The 25,772-nt window shown below is 36.9% G+C and overlaps 2 protein-coding genes across 2 annotated transcripts in view; both read left to right on the top strand.

Annotated features, from left to right (window-relative positions):
• The first annotated feature begins 17,317 nt into the window (after positions 1–17,317).
• On the top strand, positions 17,318–21,410 carry LOC115985623 (serine/threonine-protein phosphatase PP1). Its single transcript, XM_031108550.1, has 4 exons — positions 17,318–17,746; positions 19,965–20,524; positions 20,597–20,820; positions 21,045–21,410. Exons 1-3 carry the CDS (start codon positions 17,569–17,571, stop codon positions 20,771–20,773), a joined length of 915 nt encoding a protein of 304 aa, XP_030964410.1. The 5' UTR covers positions 17,318–17,568; the 3' UTR covers positions 20,774–20,820; positions 21,045–21,410.
• A 3,026-nt stretch (positions 21,411–24,436) lies between these two features.
• LOC115985612 (pentatricopeptide repeat-containing protein At3g46790, chloroplastic) overlaps positions 24,437–25,772 on the top strand; it is a 2,348-nt gene continuing 1,012 nt past the window's right edge. The window contains exon 1 of the mRNA XM_031108542.1: positions 24,437–25,772. This exon is cut by the window's right edge and continues 1,012 nt beyond it. Within this exon, the coding sequence (XP_030964402.1) occupies positions 24,662–25,772 (1,111 nt within the window). The 5' untranslated portion in view covers positions 24,437–24,661.

Below are 25,772 nucleotides of genomic sequence, written 5' to 3'. Positions count from 1 at the left end.
TTAATCGTCGGAGATTCCTTGGCCGAGTCACACCGTTCACCTTTGATAGTTCTTTCTTTCTTTTCAAGATTTATAGCCATCACCATAGCTTAAAGCATTCCAGCCTACTGATTTTTGTGTATCATTAGTTGCCATCGTCTGTGGAGAGAGAAAAAAAAGGTTTCTAAGTGTTAACTTCTTTGCCTTTTCCATGACAAAAAGGCTACATGGTTTGGACTAGGTCAATGGCCACCATCCAGGACACCGGGAGAGTGGAAACGCCTCCAATCACCCAAATCATGCGCCACCACCCCCTATGACCGTCCAGCAATAGTTACAATCCATGGCAGCAACAATGACAGAATTGACACAACAGAACCAGGAGTTAACTAGAGAAGTTAATAGACAACGTTATCAGCAACATGGTGGAGAATGAGGTCAAAATGTAGAGAACGAAGGGTCTGATAATAATGCTAAAGGAGACCAATCCAGAGACACTGTGTCATGCCCCAAACCCGATACCTAGATTTGTGACCACGATTGGCATGCTAATATCAAGCCTAAACCTAATATTAACAAGAACCAACTTAATTTTTACAAAAACTTTCCTCTTTCTTTTCAATCCTTGTTTCTTTTTTTAAATGATATAACTTTTCACAATGCATTTGAACAAAATAATTCTCTCATGATTAATAACATAACATAGTTGTTCATAAATAACTTATTGGTTAGCCCATATTTGATAAGTCTGTATTTATTTGGGAGGCTTCTAGCACCACGGTGCTAGGCATCCAGCATTCCCCACAATGCCAGGTATTCCCGGGATCACATCATAATACATATCTTTCAACCATGGGGGTAGGTTGACTCCCTCCACAAGTTGGCCGAAACCAACAAGGGCAGGTACAGCAGAGCCAATCCCACTTAATGGTCAATCATATAATATTTTCCATGAAAAGCCAGTAATTAACCCCTACTGACAGAATTCAGATCACCAGAGGACATAACCCGAAAACCTTTCATACTTATACATCATACTGAAATTTCTTATTTTGCATAACATTTCATAATAATAGCATTTCCATTCTTTTCTTTAAACGTCATGTTCGTGGAAATTAGTAATGGCATTAATATGCTTAAATCATATACATAAGGTTTCGAAAGCTCACGAACATATCTTTGTCAGAATAATGATTATATGCCATATCTCTAATCAAAAACCTTTTAATACATAATATACTTTAAAATAACCTCATGACTTACCAAATACCCATATAATTTATCCATTACCTGAAAGCAGAGGAACCAAGAGCCTACAGTCTAAGGAGCTTAGACCTGGGGAACTGGTAACACCTAAACCAAATATCAAAATGTCATGAAAATTTACAAAAACACTCCTTTGTATGTCCAGTATATACCATAAAATTTTCGGAGTCAAAACATAAAACCATGATTTAATAAAAATCGTACAAGACAACATGCTCAAATCTGTCCTGACAGAGTTTCATGCAACTTAGAAATTAAACCATTATTTTTATATTAATTCAAATGCTGTGAGACCACTTCCATAACAACCACATGTGTCTTAGATTCCATAGGAAATATCCCTAGCATCCAAATTCATTGTATACAATTTAATACATAATTTACCATGCATGAACACAGAATCTGTCACAGTGACAGTTTTGCAACGTTTTCTTGTAAATTCACAAACAATTATCAAACGACGGTATTTTCATATTGGGATTTTTATACACTCATTAGACATGTTATAAAACACTTACATACAGTCATTTAACCATTTAGAGCAAAACTACACACAACAAAAATCCCAGCAGCAGCATAAAAAATACTCATCTTAACTTTTTCTTACTTCCTTAATCATAAAAAATCATTAATTAGTAAAAACCCTAATCTACCTTCAACAAACCATCAAAACAATTTCAAAGCTTCTTAAAACACTAAATATATATATATATGGACAATAGACTAAAAGAATTACATTTCCCCTGACCCTAGACATGGATTCTTGGAGTGATAAAGCTAGAATTACTTTAGCTTCAAGTTGGGTACAAAATCTTGAGAAGAATTGAAAGAAACATCTTTCCTTGCTGTTGGACTCATAGGTGTGAAAGGGAGAAAAGAGTTGAGAGCTTGAGAGAGTTTTTGAATCCTCTAGTTTCTTTGAGAAAGTGTGAATAAGAGATGAGTCTTGTCTTTCTTTTGGTGTGTGAATCGGTGGACTTGAGAGAAAGACTCAAGGGAGCTTCCTAGCACTTTCCTTAAGAGAAAAAGAGAGCAAAGTGAGGTAAGAAATTCAGATTTGTTGTTTATCCGTAGGAACTAGAGAGGGAGATGGCTTCTTGGATGTTCTATTTGTTTGAGAAAGTGAAGGAAGAGGTGAGGTGGAGCTTGGTGATTGCATGTCCAAGTCTTGGTCTTTGGGTTTGTTCACATGCATGAAACTTTGGCATTATGTGTTGAATTTCAATTGGTTGCATGTGGGTGGAATTTCCACTACAAAATCTAATGCATCATATGCCTAATTAAAATACCAACTATGTATCTAATAACTTAAATCACTTTATATAGTTTTGTACATCTAAGTATATATTTATAATACAAATAGTCATTTCAATTATTTATAATCTTTACAATTCTTATTCAATGACATTATAAAATAATATGTTTATTAAATACTCTTATATTAATTTTAGTAAGTAAGTGGCTTAAAATATTAATAATACTTAACCACTTAAACACATAGTTTAATTATAAAATTGGGTCAGGGTGTTACAACTATCACTCGTAGAGTACCACACTTGGAGAGGGAGATGGACCAAATGAAAAGAGCCATGGAAGAGATGAAGGATTCCATGAGAAGAGCAAACCATGTGGATGATCTCGTCCACAAGACTGATTCCCACTTTATTACATCCATCACAAGTCATCCATTACTGTCCAAGTTCAAGATGCCTACCTTGGACTCATTTGATGGGACGCATGACCTTTGTGATCACATTGCCACGTTCAAAACAACCATGCATCTCCAAGGTGTTCTAGATGAAATCATGTGTAGAGTATTTCCTACCACCTTGAAAGGCCCAGTCAAAGTACGGTTCAGTAAGCTGCCGCCAAATACCATAACTTCGTTTCAGGAGTTAAGTAAATTGTTTATCAACAACTTTATTAGGGGACAAAGGCAAAAGTGCTCCTCATCTAGCTTTTTGAACATAAAACAAGGAGAAAATGAAAGCCTGCGTACTTTTATCAGCCGTTTTAATAGAGAAGCTCTGTTGGTGGACGAGATGGATGACAAGATCCTCTTGGTAGCTTTCTACAATGGAGTTAGTTCAGACCTGTGGATGAGGAGAGCAAACCATGTGGATGATCTCATCCACAAGACTGATTCCCCTTTTATTACGTCCATCATAAGTCATCCCTTACTGTCCAAGTTCAAGATGCCTACCTTGGACTCATTTGATGGGACACGTGACCTTTGTGATCACATTGCCACGTTCAAAACAACCATGCATCTCCAAGGTGTTCCAGATGAAATTATGTGTAGAGTCTTTCCTATCACCTTGAAAGGCCCAGTCAAAGTACGGTTTAGTAAGCTGCCGCCAAATACCATAACTTCGTTTCAGGAGTTAAGTAAGTTATTCGTCAACAACTTTGTTAAGGGACAAAGGCAAAAGTGCTCCTCGTTTAACCTGTTGAACATAAAACAAGGAGAAAATGAAAGCCTGCGTACTTTTATCAGCCGTTTTAATAGAGAAGCTTTGTTGGTGGACGAGATGGATGACAAGATCCTCTTGGCAGCTTTCTACAATGGAGTTAGTTCAAACCTGTTCATTCATAAGCTGTACGACTAGGAGCCTCAGACGATGGCTGAATTAATACATTCGGCCCAAAGTTTCATGAATGCAGAAGACGTAATTATTGCCAAAAAGAAGAAGAAAGGTGAACAACTGGAGAATGGTTATATAAACCATCCAGAACAAGGTCCTTATCCAAAGAAAGCCAAAGTAGGGGAGAAAAGGTATTGCGACGGCAAGAAAGTAGGGTCGTCTTCAAGACGATACTCTAACTATACTCTCTTGAATACTCCGCTTGATCAAGTAATGGTGTAGATCAAAGACAATCCATCCTTGAAGTGGCCCGAGAGGATGAAAGGAGATCCTAGTAAGCATAACAAAAGCAAATACTGTCGTTTTCACTATGACCATGGACATGATATGGCCGAATGTTATGACTTGAAATAGCAGATTGGGGCTCTTATTAAGTAAGGAAATTTGAAGAATTTTCTTGGGCAAGACCACAAGGACGAGAGATAGCCGATGAAAGGCAAAGTAGAGGAACCAGAACGCCCACTGCTCGGAGAAATAAGGATCATTGTAGGAGGTATATCAACTGGAAGCTAGTCCAAAGCAAAGAAGACCTATATCAAAGAAGTCTAGAATGTTCAAATATTTGGACGACCACCGAGGATGATCAAAGAAGACAAACCCGCCATTAATTTTACAGACGAAGATGCAAGACGACTACACCATCCTCATGATGATGCGATTGTCATTGCTTTGACGATTGCAAATTATACAACTAGAAGGGTGTTAATAGATAATGAGAGTTCAGCAGACATCCTCTACTATCCAACCTTTCAGCAGATGAGGATTAAAAAAGAATTACTTCGTTCAGTAAATGTGCCATTGATCGAGTTTAGAGGAATGAAGGTTCTACCAGTAGGCACTATCTCTCTGCCAGTTGTGGTTAGCTCTTATCCATGACAAATCAATAAGGAAGTGAATTTCCTTGTTGTAGATTATTCATCTTCATACAATACTATTATTGGACGACCTACTTTGAACAGTTGGAGAGCTGCGACGTCCACTTACCATTTATCTGTTAAGTTTGCAATGGAGTATGGCATTGGGGAAGTACAAGGAGATCAATTAGCAGCTAGAGAATGTTACTTAGCAATGACGGCCATGGACGAGCAAATGCAAACAATGAGCATCGAAGAAAGAAGAACATTGGCGGAGCCAATTGAGATATTGGAAGATGTACCGTTGGACGAGTCCAACCTAAAGAAGTTTACCAAGATTGGAACAAGTATGGGGGAGAAGACAAAGCAGGAACTTGTTAGGTTCCTTAAGCAGAGTACAAATGTTTTTGCTTGGAGCCATGAAGACATACTTAGGATTGACCCTCGTGTAATTACTCATCATCTAAATATGTCCCCATTCTACAAGCCTATTCATCAAAAGAAGAGGGTGTTTGCCCCAAAACGAGATAATGCCATCAAGGAAGAGGTCCATAAGTTAGTCACCGCGAAGTTTATTACCCTGATTGGCTAGCTAATGTGATGATGGTCAAAAAGGCTAATGGCAAATGGAGGATGTGTGTGGACTTCACAAATTTAAACAAGGCCTGCCCAAAAGATAGCTATTCTCTTCCATGCATTGATCAGTTGGTGGATTCAACGGCTAGACACCAGTTGTTAAGTTTCATGGACGCATTCTTAGGGTACAACTAGATTAAGATGGATGAGGTAGATCAGGAGAAAACATCCTTCATTACAAGCCAAGGTTTGTTTTGTTATAAAGTGATGCTATTTGGTTTGAAGAATGCTGGGGCTACTTACTAGCGGCTAGTTAACTATATGTTTCATCCATAAATTGGGCAAAACATTGAAGTATATGTGGATGACATGTTGGTAAAGAGCGTGGAGGAGGTGCAGCATTTAAACCCTTTAAGAAACCTTTGATACACTTAGGCGATACAAGATAAAGTTGAATCCAAGCAAATGTGCCTTTGGAGTTGCATCAGGAAAATTTCTTGGTTTCATGGTTTCCTAGAGAAGAATTGAAGAAAACCTTGATAAGATCCAAACGATTCTGAACATGGAGCCTCAAAGGATGTCAAAGATGTTCAGAGCCTCACTAGACGAGTAGTTGCCCTTAACAGGTTTGTTTCAAAAGCTACTGACAAGTGTTTACCATTTTTCGGAGTGTTGAGAAAAGCATTCGAATGGACGGATGAGTGCCAACAAGCGTTTGAAGACTTGAAGACTTATCTTGCTTCAACTCCGTTGTTAAGCCCATCTAAACCTGGAGAAGAATTGTATCTCCACTTAGTAGTATCCCCTCATGCAGTAAGTTCAGCCTTGATCAGAGAGGAGGGGAAGGTACAGAAACCTATCTACTACACCAAAAAAGCTTTAAGGGGAGCAGAAGAACGATATCCACCCATGGAAAAGCTTGCATTTTCATTGGTGACAACAACAAGGAAGCTCAGGCCTTATTTTCAAGCTCATGTAATCAACATCTTGACAGACCACCTGCTAAGAAAGGCCATGAATATGCTGGAGGCCACTGGACGACTGATCCAGTGGGTAGTAGAACTTAGTGAGTTTGATATGCGATACAAACCAAGGGAGGTGATAAAAGCTCGAGTCCTAGCAGATTTTATTGTTGAATTCGCTTCTACTAGTAGTAAGCAAGATGAAGACTAGGGGGCAAAGCAGTGGGTCTTCTGTATGGATGGCTCGTCCACACAGTATGCAGGAGGAATTGGAAAGTTTTACACTCACCTGAAGGCGATCATCTGGAGTATGCAGTTCGTTTACAGTTTTAGACAGCCAATAATGAAGTTGAATATGAAGTTCTGCTACAGGGCTTGGAGTTAGCTAGATCACTTAGAGCAAACTCTATCCTCGTCCAGGGAGATTCATAGTTAATAATGGGCCAAATAAATGGAACATGTGAAGCTAAGGAGGAACAGATGAAGAAGTACTTGGGCAAAGTCAAGTAGTGCATTAAAGGCTTCATAACAGCTCAATTTCAACAGATACCAAGGGAGGATAATATGGAAGCTAAGGTTCTAGCCAGGACGGCATCTGCAGATGAAGTGATGAGTGATCAAATCAAAATTCAGTACATCCCAAGAATTGACATTCCAGAAGTACATTAAATAGACAAAGTATTCAACTGGACCACTCCAATTGTCTCTTATCTTAAAGACAGACTCCTCCCAGAGGATAAGGAAGAAGTAAGGAAGCTAAGGGTAAGAGCAACGAGGTTTGTCCTTATGGACGAGGTGCTATACAAGAGAAGTTTTTCTCAATCCTACCTAAGGTTTTTGAATCCAGGCAAGTCTCTTTATGTCCTAAGAGATGTCCATGAAGGGGCTTGTGGAAACCATTCAAGAGCCAGATCCCTTGTCTACAAGATGGTTTGTGTAGGGTATTATTGGCCGTCTATGCAAATAGATGCTAAAGCTTATGTTAAAGCATGTGATAAGTGTTAAAGGTACAACAACATACCTAGGCAACCATCAAAGTATCTTACTCCAATGGTGGCCCCTTGGCCTTTTGCCAAGTGGGGACTTGACATTCTTAATCCCTTTCCCATAGGGACGAGACATATGAAGTTTTTAATAGTAGGGATTGATTACTTTACAAAATGGGTGGAAGCGGAGCCCGTGGCGATAATCACTGAGCAAAATGTTAGAAACTTTGTCTGGAAGAACATAATATGTTGCTTTGGAATTCCTAGAGTACTCATCTCAGACAACGGATGCCAATTTGATAATGCGCCCTTCAGATGCTTTTGTGAGTAATTAGGGATCATAAATCATTATTCCTCACCCTCCCACCCACAAACCAATGGACAAATTGAAGATGCAAACCAATCCTTGTTGAAAATCATCAAGACCAGGCTTGAGGGGGTGAAAGGGATATGGCCGGATGAACTACCTAGCGTCCTTTGGGCATACAGGACGACGATAAGGACTCCAACTGGAGAGACTCCTTTTAAGTTGGCATATGGAAGTGACGCGGTCATACCCGTGAAGGTTGGTTTAACTAGCTACAAGGTGGCTCACTACAACAACGAAGAGAATGAAAAGTAGTTTTGTCTAAGCCTTGACCTTATGGATGAGGTAAGGATGGATGCAAAACAAATATTGGCTCGTTACAAAAACTTAATGTCCAAGCATCATGATGCACTGGTGAAGCCAAGACAGTTCAACATCGGATATCTCGTCTTAAAGAAGCTAAACTTGGCTACAAAGGATCCTGCTCATGGAAAGTTAGGGCCTAATTGGGAAGGATCATACAGAGTCATCAATTCCAAAAGACGAGGTTCATACTACTTGGAAGCCTTAGATGGATGAAAGCTGGAGCACCCATGGAATGTGGAGCACTTAAGGAAGTACTATCAGTAAAGAAGACTCGTCGAGAAGGTCAACACAAACGAGCATAAAGATTGTCATTGATTTCTAGTAGTTTATCTGTTATCTTTTAGCACTTATGTTTTTCAATAGTATTTTATGTTTTCTAGCATTTGAATTCCCTAAAAAGCACTAGCTACTGGCATGTGCTATGGACGATGTAATGAACAAAGTCCTTGTATATAAAGTAATTTGAATTCCCTAAAAAGGACTAAGTACTAGCATAGACGATGTCTTTGAACTGCTATGTACTAAGTTCTCTGATGTTTGTGGACGATGTTATGTATAGTTATTGTATATAAATTTGCTTGATTTTTCTAATTTAAGTGTTGTGAAATTAACGTCCATGACAAATTAAAGAAGTATAAAATCTCTGGACGCGGAGATATATCATCATGAGCCATCCTTAAACGAGGAAAAGGTAAATTGCCATAAAACCTAAGGCAATAATGATAAGTGTAAAGCGAAGGAACAAACCTCCTAGTACACTCGTCCAAAAAATTAAGGACAAAGAAAAGCATGCATGCACCACTTTTTATGGGCAATAAGTCCAACCTACCAAATAATCCAAGCTATGGATAGAAAGAATAACCAAAGAAAGTTCCAAGAATAAGTCTAAGGATGAGGAAAATATACATTCCAAAATGAAGTCCTAAACATGAACAAGTAACACTTGGAATTAAATTTGGCAATAACAATATGGATAATAGTGCGTTCATAAATAAAAAGGGCAGACGACTATCATCCAAAAACTCTTAACAAAGTTAAGCCTAAACAAGGCAATTGTATCAAGATTTGTCTTTAAACATGGACGAACCAAATGTACTTAGATAAATATAAAGTGGTCCAAAACAACAGCCCCTTTCTTAAAAAAAAAAATAATAATAATAAAAAAAAAAAAACAACAACAACAACAACAACAAGAAGGAAATAGATAAAATGGAAATCATTTCATGGGGATAAACCATTGGGGGCATTGCCACCAGACTTAGAGTCATCTTTAGCAAGGAAAGGAGTGGAAGCAATGTCTTCAACATTAAGATCTTCTAAACTTTTTCTAAAGCAAGGATCTCTCAGCTACAATACAAAACTTGATAGAATCAAAGTTCATCTCAGGGAATAGTTCAAGAGCGTCCATATGAAAATCTTCAAAGCCCGCTGCATAGTTCTTGTCCAGAAGATCAGTGAACACTTTGGACGACTTGAATTTCTTGATCACTTCATCTTTGGCTTGGCTCAAGGACTATTTGAGCTCTTCATTTTGCTTCTGTAGATGATCCAGACCAGTGGCGGAGTTAGGAATTTATCTTTGGGGGGGTGAATAGAATATAAGATAATAATTAAATCATTTGAGCTTTAAAATTAATCTCTTCAAGTTCCACCATTGACGATCCAAAAAAATGCTCTTTTGGTTCAATCACTAAAAATTTAGAAGAACACTTATTAGATGTCAAAGTTTTTACATTAAAACCTAGAAGTGTCTTATTTTCTGAATTATTATCTTTCTTTCTTTTGAAGAATGAATTAATGATTATTATCTTTGCCCATATTATCAATCAAATTATAACCCAATCAATCAAATTATAACCCACTATGTATAATGACTGAGATTCAACAAATACCAATAGTAGACAAATTTTTTTTCAAATTTCAATGTCTAAAATGCTCATAAAAAATTTAAATGTATAAAAAATCTTATTAAATACAACTAATTAAATTTTGTAGTATTATTTTAGATATGATATACTGTAGTATATTATATTCATTCATAATGTTATATAATATAAAATACTTTAACAACAAATAAGCATGAAAAGGAAAAATCATAGGGCCCATACCTAACCACTTGTGTGGGTATTATCAATTGCTTTTGAAGACTTCAAGTTTAACCATACACGTGGTAGAGGCAACAGGCAATTGATAAGTGTTTCTTGGTTGGACAAAATGTAACACTCTAGTACTCTACTTCGTAAACAACGGAAGAACCAAAGAAGTAATGAAAAGAAAAAAAAGAAGAGCAGATCAGATTAGGATGCCAAAGACTAAGAAAAGTGTGAAGACTCACTTGTTATGGTTGCCACCGTTGCATCATGCGTATGTTGCTCTATTGCTTTAGGCACGTTGGAATGAGATTCTAGTTGACTTGTGGCGATGGATGAAAAGCTAGAAACCCTTTTTCTTTCTCATTTTATTTTGTGAGATAATTGTTGAAATATCTGTATGTTTATTGTAAGTTTGTGAATGTCTGGTTCTTGCATATCTATTGCTTAAAATTTTTCAAATTTGGTTTGGATGACTCATAGATTGTATATCTACTATTTTTTTTCAAAATTTGGGGGGGGGGGGGGGGCAAGGCCCCCCTTTGCCCCAACGTGGCTTCGCCATTGATCCAGACAAGTGTCCTTTTCCACTATGTCCGTCCTTAATTCCTCTTCCAAATTTTTCAGCTCCTCCACCTCAACCTCAAGCTTCATCCTTTCCCCCATCCTGTGGCTTGACTCCTTCTCCATATCACAGATTTTTCCCTCCAATCTAACCCTTTCATGGTCCAACTCATAAGCTTGTTTGGACGCTACCATAAACTTTGACATAACCTATATAAAAAGGATTGGATGTAAGGTAAGTAGACAAATATATCAATTTATGGGTGATTCAAGACAAAGAAAATACCTTAAAGAGATCATGAATTGTGGAATGATCAAAATCCTTCACAGACATGTCATAGCACACAGCAACGTCCTCTTCAGTCACAACTTGTTGGAACCTTTCCCAGGCAAGATCTTCGTTCTCAAGGAGGTTCATAGGAGCACTTCTAGGAGGTTTGGATGGGGTAGTTTCAGGAGGATTAGACAAATCTAAATCAAAGATTTGTATAGACAGCTGCTTAGTAGGGGCAGGAGGGATGACCAAACCGAGCTTGACGACCCCAGATTTAGACAACTTATGCTTCGCCTTCTTATGACCTCGACGGCTTGGAAGACTCCCCATGCCAATCGTCTTAGACAGGGTCTTCCTTTTATCCCCCACTGCTGGACGAGGCTGGGAATGAGTCCTTTCTTGCATAGTTTCCTTGTCTGCCAAACCCTTCCCTTTGTTTTCTTTCATGGTTGCCATTCCTGCAAAGAAGGAAGATGTTAGAGTTTGGACAAAAAAAAGTAATAAAAATGCAAAGGAGAAAACTTAAGTCTTCGATTAGTAAGCTTGTGAGCAAGTGCCTCTTCAGTAGGTTTAGGGCCAAGTCCCCAACTTGCATGATTGCGAAGTATCACTAGGCAATGAAACGTCCTGCTCATGTAAGAACGAGCTCTCTAGACACGGTCTAAATAAAATTTAAACAAGACAGGTTGTTTTACAACTACCAAAAAAAAAAAAAGGTTAGACGAGTACAACAATAGAAGTGAAAATGAGTAGTGAAAAAGGGACATACCCTTAGGACAAAGATTCCCCATCTCACTAGTATAGGGAGGAAATGGATCCCTGCCTACCTTAACAGGGTTTCCTGCCTAAAACCCGGAGATGAAGAAAAACTTCGTCTTCCACTTCCTATCAGATGTAGGGAGGGACTTCACCAATCTACAGTTTGAACCCCTAACTGAGAATTGGTAAAAACCTAGGGATTGACTAATCTCAGAGGGCTTGTAACAATATAGGAACTCGTCCACAATGAGAGGATGATACCCATCAAATTCTTCCCTCCACAAAATTTGCATAGAGACGATAAGCCTCCATGCATTGGAATTAAGCTGATTAATTCCTAAACCTAATCTAGAGAGTATTTCTCTGGCAAAAGTGTTAAGAGACAACCTAAGTCCTTCAAGAAGATAAGCCTCATAGATACCTACCCCAAAACGAGGGTGGCTACACCATTCACCACGGATGACCAATCGAGGATTATGGTTGTCTGGGATCTGGTACCAACTCTTAAGGGAAGTAAGTTTTTTCTTGTCAATCTTTGAAGGAATGCCGACTGCACAACTATACAAAGTCTCTTCTTCACTTAAAGAAGGAGACAAGGGGACACTAGTGGATGTGCCAACAAGTGACCCAAAAGCCATCCTCGTCCTTATCTCCTCTTGGAAAACATCTAAAGGGACTTTAGGAACCCCAGACGTGTATTGCCCGTTTGTGGCGTTTCCCCTACTACTACTGTTACTACTGCTATTAGTGTTACTACCATTAGGGCTACTATCATGATACTCGTCTATCTCCCTATCATCACTATTACTAGATGAAAACACTACAATTTCAGACATTTTGAAAACTGAAGAAAAGCCTAAAAGATAAGAAAAAGAGGATACCTGGCTCTAAACAAGGATGACTAAAGACGGTAACTCCTAGACAAGGCGCTAGATGATAAAGGTCAGAGGAGAAAATATGAGAAATGTGAGAGGGTAGGAAAGGAATTCCACTATTTATAGGCGATAGACCCAGTCATTGAAACGACGCAACCAACCAAATAAAGCCACGCGGCACTTGCCTTGAAGAAAGAAACGACATTATGAATGAACCTCATGATTATGCCACGTGTTAACATTTAAAAAAAAATTATTAAATCGCCACAATGACAGACAACACAAGGATGAGGGGGCAATTGATGGGGATCAACTAAGGATAACCCATCCTTGGATGTCATCCATGGCCAAACCACCTCCAAAGAAAACAATCTACAACACTTGTCCTTTAATAATGAAGTGATCCAGTCCAGAGTTCCTTCATAGACAACTAGACCTATGGACGAGTATATATATATAAATGCATAGACTATTGAACTATACTTGGATAAATCCTACGAAAAATTTTCCAAGAATTCCACATAATTACACGACGACACATTGCTCTCACTACGTGGAAGAAACTCCTCAGACTTTGCTCCATATACCCCATTTTCTCTGCTAATTGCCCATATCATCCATGATAATAGTGGATCCAAATAAGTAGGCCCACGACTAGCTCTCTATAAAAGGAACAAATCACATTCACCCAAGGTAAGTTCTAATTATTCACTATTTTCTATCCTTGTATCCTAGAGAGAAAATTGACTTAACCGTCGGAGGGTCTTTGATCGGGTCACATCGGTTACTTTTGATAATTCTTTATTGACTTAACCGTCGGAGGGTCCTTGATCGAGTCACACCAGTCACCTTTGATAGTTCTTTATTTCTTTTCAGGATTTTTAGTCGTCGCCATAACCCGAAGCATTTTAGCCTACTGATTTTTGTGTATCATTACAACTTTTGTCACTAAAAAAAGCCAACAATAAAAATACTTCTCATGTTTAGAAAGGGAATAAACAAACATGACATTATTTCAATTATTCCAAAAAAAAAAACAAAAACAAAAACAAGTGCAACGAAGACTCAAAATAAGTTCTTCCGAGAAAAAATACAGACATTTATACCACGGAGCTATTGCTACTTACATGTTTTTATATATATAAAATATTGGTTTGGTTAGTGTTGGGTGAAAAGGCCTAACGTCTATACCAGACCCTAAACTCATCCCCCCGACCCCACCCAAAAAAAAAAAAAAAAACCCGTACAGATTGGTATAGGAGAAAAATCGACCAAAATTGGAAATCTTGGTCGGTTTTTGTCAATCAGTTCGATCGGTCGACCTTTATTTTTATTTTTATTTTTAAAAAAAATTTTGAATACCCCTAGTTTTTCTTTCTCTTGGAGGTAAGAGACTCCATAGAAACAGTCTCATTCTTTGGAGGTAATTACTCTCTCCAAGAAGTCACAAGTCGATTATTCAATTACCAGTACCATGCAATCATCAATCTATCATGCAAACCCTCATCTATAGGAAACCCTAATCTCATCTCCTAGTTCATTTCACATAAAGATCGAACTTCCATTGATCACACACCAAAATCACCTTATACAAGACCTACCTGAAACTATAAGTTCAATGATCAATAAGTAAGTCTAATCCATAAATGTGTTCGTTACAATGTAACGAGTCCATTTCAATGCACTTGGTACTCTATCCCAAGCCACTGTTAGAAGAAGGTGCACCACTTTTTAAACCGGTGTTTGTGAAAAAAATTTCGATCAAACTTGCTGTCATTGATGCTCTTGGGGGTGGTAAAGTCAGGTATTAATTTTGATTAGAGAATTGGCCATGATCAAGAAAACTAGAGCAAATACAATGACTAATTACCTAGCCATCCTACAGAATTGTGTGTGTCTTTTCTGTCTTCTGTAGGTTTTAGACTTGTAGACGTGTAGTTTGAGTGAAGGCAAAGTGATTACTGAGCTTTTTGTAACTACCAAAGTATGAGAGGTTGTAGTTGTATAGTTGTTTTCATTCTACTAATTCATTTTTTAGATGTACACTTTTTTGTTGCTTGTTTTCTAAGTTTCTAGTTATAGTTTACTTGCGTAAGCAGAGATAGCAACAATTGAAAATTGAAGAATTTTAACAAGAGTCAACAATACTATTGAGTGTTTTATACTTTTAAGTCTTGTGAGAATATGTTTGTAAGGAAATTGATTCATTTGAATGGAAAGTGGAGGGTATGAAAATTATGCAATCTATCAAATTACCCAAGAAAGTTACAATGTAAACTTCCTTATAAGGATTAAATAGTCATAGGCTTAAATCATTATTATTCTTTTCACACGTACACAGACACATTTATTTGACTCTTGTCCCACATCGTGTGTGTGTCAATAAAAAAGAAAAAAAGCAAATGCCTGAGAATCTTAAACATGCCATATTCAACCCTTAGAAAATTTGTATAAATGGTATGACTGAGAAATGTTAGGCTTTAAACTCCATAACAATGGAGTACAAAAGAGACAAATGTCGTGCATTTCAAACTTGCATAAGATAACAGTTCTTTACTTTCTATTTTTCTTTATGCTGGAAATTATTGATCCTTTAATTAGTTTAAAAAGTAAATCTGAGGGTCGAGTTCAATCTCACAGCAGCTTATAGCTACAAGATTGGAAAATTCTTAAGATTTTCACTAGATTTTGTTATTCATATAGTAAGAAGTGTCTGGCAACAATCAAGTTGAATTATTTATATTTGTTTCATTCGGACTTGGCTTTAAAGCCATATATTTAGAGAGAATGTTTAGATTTTCTGTTAGAATATCTTATAGTGTTGGCCAATTCCATGTCAAATTTTCATATAATCAAATCATTCAATTTCATTGTATTCTGTATTTTTTGGGTATTCAATTTGTATTTGAGTTAGTGAGGTGGAGTGTGCTAGTGTTGAAGTGGAAGCTGAAGTCTGTAGAATTTCATACCTCTAAAACTAGGTCTGCAAGGCGAATTGGAGACATTTATTTTTCTATATCTGTTTCAGCCCATGCCCTCACTATATATACTCTCATTTTCCATAAATTTCAAAGAGAGAAAACACCTAATTCCCATATATGAAGAGCTAAAGAGAGACCTAAAAACCTAAAGCTTAAAAGTCCTCATTCTCTCTACCTTTTCCCACTCAAATTGCCATATTCTATGAGAGGAGATTAAATCCATTACACAAAGTTCTTGGTGTTGTCTAGTTCTTGGGAATCATTGGAGCAATTCCAAATCTCTAAGGGGCCTTAGAGTGATTAAGGAGACTAGATCGTGCAATTGGTGGGTTAACTTGTAGATATGAATGCTAGAGTATAGAAAGGACCCGTGGATTCGGTTGCTAGCAAGAGTTTGGAGGGCTCAAATACAATTTTGTTATATGACTTTGTAAGTGAATTGTACTACAACTATCTATTATAGTGGTTTGTTTTGTCAATAAGATCATGAAGAGGTTTTTATACGTAGTAGTCTCGAGTTTTCTTCTTCAATAACTCATCCATGTGTTATCTTTGTAGTGATTTTCAGTGGGTTGTCCGATTACATGTTTTTACTGGGGTTGTCCGATTGTGGTGATTTTCAGTGGGTTGTCCAATTAGTTGGCTAATCACTTTAATTTGGACTGAATTGTTAGGTTAGCCAACTAAGCCATAATTAATTTGGGGACTAAATAATTACCATAGTAAAATTTGGTAGTTCTCACTTTCGGCCTCAATTATTTCCCTCCAAACAACTTTTTGCTTCCATTCATATTGATCTTATGACTGTCAAAGACTCAAGATGGTGAGTGACATTCTATACTTTACTCCCTTCAAAACCTTCCTTTGGGAGCAATCTTAGTCATCATTTATATTCCTTAAATGGACATGCACATGGGTGTAATGGGGGAAAAATGCTGTTCACACTGCTCATTCAACAAATTTTTATGTACGGAATGGAGAATGGATTTGTTTTAAATTAATGAGACTTTTTGAAGCCCCTCTTTGTAGGTCTTAGCACTTGGCAAAATAATGATTAGAGACAATAATAATTGAAATACTGTATGCTATGAGTAATTGATTTGATGTTGAGTTAATATTAGATTAGATAACATTCTTTCCTATTTAGTGTAGCTCAAAATGAGAAAATGGAAACCAATATCGTTTTTAGATTAAATTCAACTTGTGTTTGACCATCAACTTATTCCATGATGTGAGGTTGATAATTTTTTTTTGAAATTCTGTCAAGTATCAAAACTACATTATAAGCAAAAAGAGTGTGTGAGAACTAACTAAGATCATAAACATTTTTATATGGATTTCATGGGTGGGGGCAATGTGTCTTCAAAGATCAACAATACTAATAACAATACATATCAATACAATGATGATGATAAAGACATAACAAAAAGAAATAAAAATTTAAAATTTAAAAAGTAAAGTAAGAAATCAATGATTCAAATCAGTAAGGAGGGGGGGGGGTGTTATCCAAAAACCAAGATTTATAAAAGTCAAAATGAATGGCATTTTTTTTTTTTTTTTTGAAATAAGAAAATAAACTTGGATGAATCAAAATTCATAATCATTTCCACCACATCGAAGTTGCAGCCCAGCTCTCTTTCATTCCTCCCAGTTCCCACCTTAAATTTTTTAAAACTAGAATCAAATCAATCAATGAAATCATACATAGTAAATAACTAACTAATAATATAATAATAAATAGTAATAAACTAATAATAATAATAAACAATAAACAATAAAATCACCCGCATTCTCCACCTTCTCTTTTCTTTCAAAGTAGCCCCCCACCCCCCACTTCACCAAACCATTTCAAAAAGAGTCCGCTCCTTACTCCAAATAATTACTACTACACACAAAAATAAATAAAAGGAAAGATTTTTAGTTTTTTTTTTAACCCAAAACAACACAAGTACAAAAACAAGAACAAGGCCAGCGCCAAGTGACCAAAAAAGAAGAGAGCTCTGGTTCTCATAGTATAGAAGTTGAGAAGTCTTTCATCAGTTCAGTTCAGTTGAGTTCCTGGGTTTGTGGTGGGATTTTTGAGAATGGACTCTGGTGTACTGGATGACATTATCAACAGGCTATTGGAGTATAGGCATATGAGAGCAGGGAAGCAGGTTCAGCTCATGGAGACCGAGATCCGTCAGCTCTGTACTGTTTCCAGAGAAATTTTCCTGCAACAGCCTAATCTTCTCGAGCTTGAAGCACCCATCAAGATCTGTGGTGTGTTTTCTTGGTCAAACTCTTTTACTTTCTTTAACATAAATTTCTTTTTTTCTTTTTTCTTTTTGAATCTTGAACAGTCTCTGATTATTGTAGTGTTTTTTCCCTTTTTTTCTATGGAGTTGAGATTTTGGGTGATTGGGGTTTGGATTTATGTTTTGAACATTGGCTTCAGAGACATATATATGGTTTGTTATTGTTCTTGGCTGGTTGGTTTTTTTAAAATACTGGGTTTTGATAGGATGGGATTGGCAAAGAAGAGTTTATGAGTTTGAGAAGAAACATTGATGTTCTGGATGTTTGTATGTCATATAGCGTGAAACAGCTGAATTGGGTTTCTTTCAGCTGTCCAGACTTTTAATTTTCTTAGTATGGTGATTGATGGGATTCTTGTGTTTTTGCTATTTTTATGCTTTAATATCTCTGTGATTCTTCAGAAGAAGGAAAGATGTAACTTTTGCACATCTTGTTGGTGAATTTGATACGTTTTTATTGCAAACTGAACCATGGTGTTTAGTTACTGCTCTTAGTATTTAAGAAAATCTCCTTGGTGTTGCCGTGGGTTGTCTGGAAATGTACTAGATTGGAGAGATTAACTTATGATTGAGTTGTGAGGAAGACTCTGGGTAGATTGAAGAATTAGCTGAAGCCTTTTCTTGCCCCTCTACATCAATTGCTAGGAAAAATGGGTATTTCCAGGGATTGATGACTTGGGATGAAAGTGGATTAAGGTAAAGGTTTGTGCATGACTAGCCCTGAAAATAACTTGAGTCCAGAAGGTTGAGATATGGTTTTCACCAGAAAAATAGAGAATAAGAAGCCAAATTGTTATTGATAGTATACTTCTAAATGAGTCTAAACATTAAATATTAGAACGGGCTAAAAGCATTAACCCAATCTTGAATGTTTTGTGCATTGGGTATGACCTTTTTTAATAGCTCAACAAAATAGGGCAAGCTTCAAACATAAAGAGTGATGTGTTTGTCTATCTTGAATGTGTTGACTACAATCAATGGATGAGCTTATGGTGACATTTGCCAAAGTTATGAAACATGCATTTGCTTTTGCAACTCTCACTACATAGAAAAAATTAAAACGCTTAATTATTAGTTATTTCATTTGGCTGTGATGTATCCAAATGATGTATATGTTTATTGATCTTTTTTCATTTCCTTTATATTCAATAAAACTGATTGTATTGTTATAACTTGGAGGGTATTGGTTGATTTTGGATGGCCTTGTCTGCACAAAACTGTTTGTGGTACCTTACATTGATGCTTTAACTCAAACCTAGTTAAACTGGGAAGGGCCTGTGGGTTATGTTGAACTTGCCAACTTTTTTAGTGTGCTTGATATGCCATGGTAAAGATGACATTGAGTCCCAACACATTTTTTTAATATAAATGTCATGAGAGTAGGTGGTTAAGGAATACACTCCTACTTATCAAGGTTGTGTGTTTAATGGATTGTTCTTATTGCAGACACTTTGAGATTGACTCTGTGACCACAGCTTCTAGTTGAGTTGTGCATTCTATAGATGACTTCATTGGACTGGAGTCCAAAGTCACATAACTTAGAAGAGTGACGTGACTAAATGTTGGAAATGTCTTAGTGGTAATAGTCATATGACTAAATGTTAGAAATCCAAAACATAGGTAATAGAATAGTGATACAAGTGGTAAGCAATGTGGACTAGAACTTCAGAATTCACTCTGCATGTAAACATTGATTCTGGAAGCATATTATCCATAAAGTTCCCAAAATAACTTGCCATGAGTTTTAAAAGCTGGGAGCATGGAAACTAGCATTCATTAACAGGGAGAAAGTTCATGGTAATGCCGACATGTTGACATACCCTTCATACTTTTGTCTTAAACTGACAAGCATTGATAGAATATTGAATTTACCGAATTCATAGTATTGTTGTTTGTGGTTTTAAATTTATTTTCTGATAGAATTAACTCCAGAAGGTAGAATGTTTACTATTATTGTCTACTTGAGCACTTCATTTGGCCAATAAGTTCTCTTCTATTAATTTATTTTTGTCCCCCAGATGCATTAGTTTGTTTTAAAGCATATTTTAGATAGTATATTGCAAACAAGTGGGGGCTTAATGACTTTGACTGGACTGCTTTTGATGTTCCAAGACAGGTGTTTCAAATGTTATTTTGTATGCATTGTGTTGAGCGAATACTAATCTTTTTTCTTCTTTTACCAGGTGACATTCATGGCCAATATACTGATCTTTTGAGGCTTTTTGAGTATGGAGGGTTTCCTCCCAATGCCAATTATCTATTCCTAGGGGACTATGTAGACCGTGGCAAGCAGAGTTTAGAAACAATATGCCTTTTGCTTGCCTATAAAATCAAATACCCTGAGAACTTCTTTCTTTTGAGAGGGAACCATGAATGTGCATCTATTAACCGGATATATGGATTTTATGACGAATGTAAACGTCGGTTCAATGTAAGACTTTGGAAAGTCTTTACTGATTGTTTTAATTGTCTTCCTGTGGCCGCGCTCATAGATGACAAAATATTGTGCATGCATGGTGGCCTTTCCCCTGATTTAACAAATTTAGATCAAATCAGGAACTTAACTCGTCCAACTGACGTTCCAGATTCTGGTTTGCTTTGTGATTTACTTTGGTCGGATCCTGGTAGAGATGTCAAAGGCTGGGGAATGAATGATCGTGGAGTCTCTTACACCTTTGGTCCAGATCGAGTGTCAGATTTCTTAACGAAGAATGATATGGACCTTGTGTGTCGTGCCCATCAGGTCTGTAATATTTTCTTCTTTGCCCCTACTTTTTGTAACTCAAGAAGCTTACCAGGACGCATCTTGTTCCAGGTAGTTGAGGACGGGTATGAATTCTTTGCTGAGAGGCAACTTGTTACGATATTTTCTGCCCCCAACTATTGTGGTGAATTTGATAATGCTGGTGCAATGATGAGTGTTGATGACAGCTTAATGTGTTCTTTTCAAATTCTTAAGCCAGCAGATAATAAAAAGTCTAAGTTCATTTGAACAAGACACAATAACTGCAGTCTGAATTGCCCCTAAGACTTGCCAATGTAAGTTACCTGATAGCATCTTATATCAGAAACTTGGTATTTTTTGTTAATATGAAAAGCTACAGCTATAATGAATAAAATGTGCTCAGCAATGGAGTTTTGGCAATCATTCTTCACTTCCAATTTATTTTGTGTAGTCACTCAATTCTGTTCTCTAAACCATAATTGTCATTATTGTTATGTATACTTGTCATTTTTGGCTGAAGTTGACACCTTGCTTGCAGAATACCTCATTTGATTCAAGACAAAGCACTTAGAAGATGAAAAGGCTGGATTTGAAGCTCCTTCAAACTTCAGTGGAATATCTAGGATCACTTTGTGTTGAAGGTATGAGTCATATATTGGAAAATTATTGTCTACAGAAGGAGCTTTGTAACTTCTCAGGATGGAGCCAACTTCCTTCCGAGCTGATGGCAAAGGCAGTATTATCATTTCAATTGATTGTCAAAGTTCTCTCACCAAAATTATGGTGTGAGTAAACACACTGAGTTATGTAAATGACTGGCACCATAGAATATGGACACCACTGGGAAAATGTTTTATCTGCCAACATTTTTCAATTAATGAATCTTTATAATTCTGGTTTTTAAGCCTTGCATTCAGACTGCTGCTGTGCATTGGAAATGTTGGGGCCTTGAGCTGAATCCCACTAAACTTTCTTACATATGCTATGACAAAAATGGTGGCATTACAAAGATATATGCCTAACTCACATGGCTTCTTATTATAAAGAAGCAAATTACTGGTAGTGAATGCTAGTACTTTGGAGAATGTGAGGCTGACTTCACAGCCTCTGCTTGGTAGCCTTCAGTCAAATTTTCTTTTTAATGGTCTTTTTGAAAGGTCAACTTTGGCAGGTCATGAAATCAAAAGTGGCTGCCATAAGACAATGTTGTACGTAGGCAAACCTGTCCCAATAATATCTTATAATTGAGATGGAAGCTAACACAACGTGACTCAATCAAACTCAACTTTTGCATGTCACTTTCTTTTTTTCTTTTTTCTTTTTTATGAGCGAATTGCATGTCACTTCTTGTCCAATTCTTTTAACCGAATTCTCACGATGGAGTAGATTTACTGCTTACTGCTTGTCCTAGAGACTTATGGCTAGAAGTGAATGAGAGGAAACTTCCAACTTATGCATATATTGAAAGACTAAGTACATTTTTGTGTCTTAAAGTTTAGTTGAATTGTTTTTATTTTAGTCTTTTATTCTAAAATTTTCATTTTGACATTTCGTGTTTGATTTTGTTTCCATATCGGTCCTGTCGTTCGTTCCTTGGTAATTTGATTGTTAAGTGTCATTTCTCATTTTATGTTGAATTATTTGATGTAATACTAGCTCTAGTAGGCAAAGAAATATAATATAAACGATTAGATTCCAAAATGGATGGCACAATAAACTGGTTTAATCGGGTGGTTTAGTCCGATTTTTAAAACTATGATGAAAATGCCAAAATAAAAAGTTTAAAACGTAAGTACCAAAATGAAAATAACTTCAAACATTTAATGACCTTTATATTTTAGTCACCTTGCAAATATAAAGTTTTAAAAAATGCAAATGTTAAAGATCCCCACTCCATGAAGGTTAGACATTTTTTTTTTTTTTTTGCTGAACATGAAGGTTAGACTTAAAACTCCATTTTCAAAAATTGTCAAGATTTCACATTGTTGTCCTAAATTCCTATATAACAGACAAACTCTTGATGAAATAAAATCGATATGTTGGATTTTATCTAAATTCTGAGATATGTTGGATTTTATCTAAATTCTAAAAATGATAGATAAAAATTTAACTATAAAGGTATTTTTAAATTATTATTTTCTTTATATTTCCTCTTATATAACCTCGTAAACATATTAGAGGAAAGGGTGACAACATGCAAGATAGGGTTGGATTATGGGTGTTCTGTTCTGTCCTTGCTCCCTCTTCAAGATGGGGAAAACTCATGTGAGGTGGTTGGAAATATTTTGTCATCGCTAAAAAGTATGGTTGGCAATAGAGTTGGGAGGGGTATGGTTGGATCATAGGTGTCTTGGTCCTATCTCGTCCCCATTTAGAGGTAGGGTTGGAGCAAGGCAAGACAAATTAGAAGTATTTAGCCGCATTGAATAAGGTGGCCTTTTTACTAATGAAATAAAGATGAGACCAAAAAAAGGGAGAGACGATAGAGAGACTGTTGAGAGAGAATAAAAAAATACTTTAGGAATTGTAAAAGAATATGTATCAAAATAGCATAAATTAAGAGATACACACACATTGAGGCTAGTTTTTTTTTTTTTTTTTAGTGAGCTTTCATTAAATGAGGGATAAACCCAAATTTGATACATTTGAAATCATTGGGGGAGTATCCTCCACCCAAACTAAACTATCAGGAACATTACACGCATGTCGTGCAAGCATATGAGCTGCCATATTACAGCTCCTATGAACATGTCTGATCTGCCAAGATTTGAAGGCTTGCTGCTTGAATTTCGCCCCTTCTATTACTTTCTGAATAGAGGATGGGGTAAGCTGGGGGTCAGAGTTCGCGAGGGCACTCATTACGGTCTTCGCATCTCCTTCAATGATAACCTCATTAAGTCCTAGGTCCCTAGCAAGAGCAATTCCCTCCTCCGTTGCCCTCGCCTCAGCTTCTAAAGGCCCCAGAGGAAAAGGGAGGTTTTTGCCCATGGCCTCCATCAAGCATCCTTCTTCATTTCTGACTACTACCCCCACGCCACAGTTGCCTGCCTCTTTAAAAATTGCTGCATCAACATTTACTTTATACCAGCCGGCATCTGGGGGATGCCATTGGGATCCAAACCGAGGGGGCTGCTTGGGAATGGTTGGAGTGAACAAAACTTGCTCCCATCCCTTTTTTTATTAAGGAAAATTTGCACAAGTCAAAGTGAGGCATGATGGGTTGAGTAAGACAAGCATTTTTGCCATCCCTAACCCTAACCGGAGGAAATATACTATATTAGGGTCAACTCTAGACCTAGGTTGAAGGCCTTACCTCTCCCAACAATTTATAAAGTGTGTCAAGGCCCCCAATTACATAAATAATAGATTGTAAAATGAGAATTGATTTATAATGGTTAGTTTTGCATCTTCTCCCCCACCTCCAATAAGGCCCCACAATACTGAGCAAATAAAAATCTAAATAAATTGAAACATTAAACTATTTTAAACAAAATAAAAAGTTTGTTATGAGTGTGTCAAATAATTATTGACAATTAATTGTTCTAAGTTTTAACAACTCATAAATGAGACGTAATAAAACCTAAATAAAATAACTTAATTAGCAATAGTGTATCTTAAACCAAAAAAGTTTCTAAAAAAGTATATCTTAAACCAAAAAAAAAATACAAGCAGTTAAATAATTAATATGTAAATATTAAAAAAATCTACTAAAATTTATTGGCTTGGGATTCAAAATTTATTGAACCAACATGTTCCATTTTTTCTTCCTACTCTGTTCTATTATTTTATGTTCTATCCATTATCTTTGTTATTTTATTATTAAAAAAAAAAAAAAAAAAAAACCAATTAATGTAACAGCAACGATTCATTTCTTTTGATGATCTAATTACTCCATATCAATAGGTAATTTCACAGTCATGTTCAGTGAATATCAGTCATTTACCAGCAATTGTTTTCACACAGTCATCTCATATATGAATTATCCCAAAACCGTAGACTAAAACCTAAAGCATGGTAAACAATAGTGGACACCACCATATCCTTAAGCTTAAACAGAAACCATCTGAGAGTCTAACTTTTAGTGGTAAGGCCATTATAGATTAGAAAGCCTGCCTCAGAAATAGACTCCCCACCATAATCGTTAATTCTCATGTGATGTGGGCGCTTCAGTTTCACACTCCCCACACTCTCCGATCATCATCATATTCAGTCTGCACAGCTCGCACTTCTTCAAAGCCACCCATCTGCTCTCTCACCTTAAACCCTTCAAACCCCACAAAACCTGAAACAAATTGCAACCACTTGATACAGTCTTTATGTAAACAAGGCAGTCTCAAGCAAGCTCTTGAGGTTCTCTCCCACGAGCCTAACCCAACCCAACACACCTACGAGGTTTTAATCCTCTCTTGTTCCCGCCAAAGCTCACTCTCCGATGGCCTTGATGTCCATCGCCACCTTGTCGATGCTGGGTTTGACCAGGACCCTTTCTTGGCTACTAAACTGATTAATATGTACTCAGAATTGGACGCCATTGATAATGCGCGGAAGGTGTTTGATGAAACTCGTAAGAGAACGATATATGTTTGGAATGCGCTGTTTAGAGCGCTTACGTTGGCTGGTCATGGCCAGGAGGTTTTAGATTTGTATCGCCGGATGAATCAGATTGGAATTCCGTCTGATAGGTTCACGTATACGTATGTGCTCAAGGCTTGTGTTACTTCGGAGAGTTTGATTTCGCTACTCCATTCGGGGAAGGAGGTTCATGCCCATATTTTGCGACATGGGTATGAATCGCTTGTTCATATTACGACCACTTTGGTGGATATGTATGCAAGGTTTGGGAGTGTTTCATATGCTAGTTATGTGTTCAATGAAATGCCGGTGAGAAATGTGGTTTCATGGAGTGCTATGATTGCATGTTATGTGAAGAATGGGAGGGCCTTTGAAGCTTTGGAACTATTCCGTGAAATGATTCTTGAGACCCAGGATTCAATTCCAAATTCAGTGACAATGGTTAGTGTGCTTCAAGCTTGTGCAGCTCTTGCTGCATTAGAGCAAGGGAAGCTTATTCATGGTTATATTCTTAGAAGGGGCCTTGACTCGATCCTGCCAGTGATTAGTGCCCTTGTGACAATGTATGCAAGATGTGGTAAGCTTGAATTGGGGCAACGGGTTTTTGATCAGATGGAAAAGAGGGATGTTGTTTCCTGGAATTCCTTGATTTCAAGTTATGGGATTCACGGATGTGGAAAGAGGGCAATGAAGA

The sequence above is a fragment of the Quercus lobata genome, chromosome 1 (genome assembly GCF_001633185.2).
Source record: "Quercus lobata isolate SW786 chromosome 1, ValleyOak3.0 Primary Assembly, whole genome shotgun sequence".
In the NCBI taxonomy this organism is placed as follows: domain Eukaryota; kingdom Viridiplantae; phylum Streptophyta; class Magnoliopsida; order Fagales; family Fagaceae; genus Quercus; species Quercus lobata.
The sequence above is the reverse complement of the archived record's forward strand: the minus strand, read 5'-3'. Positions and strand labels throughout refer to the sequence as shown.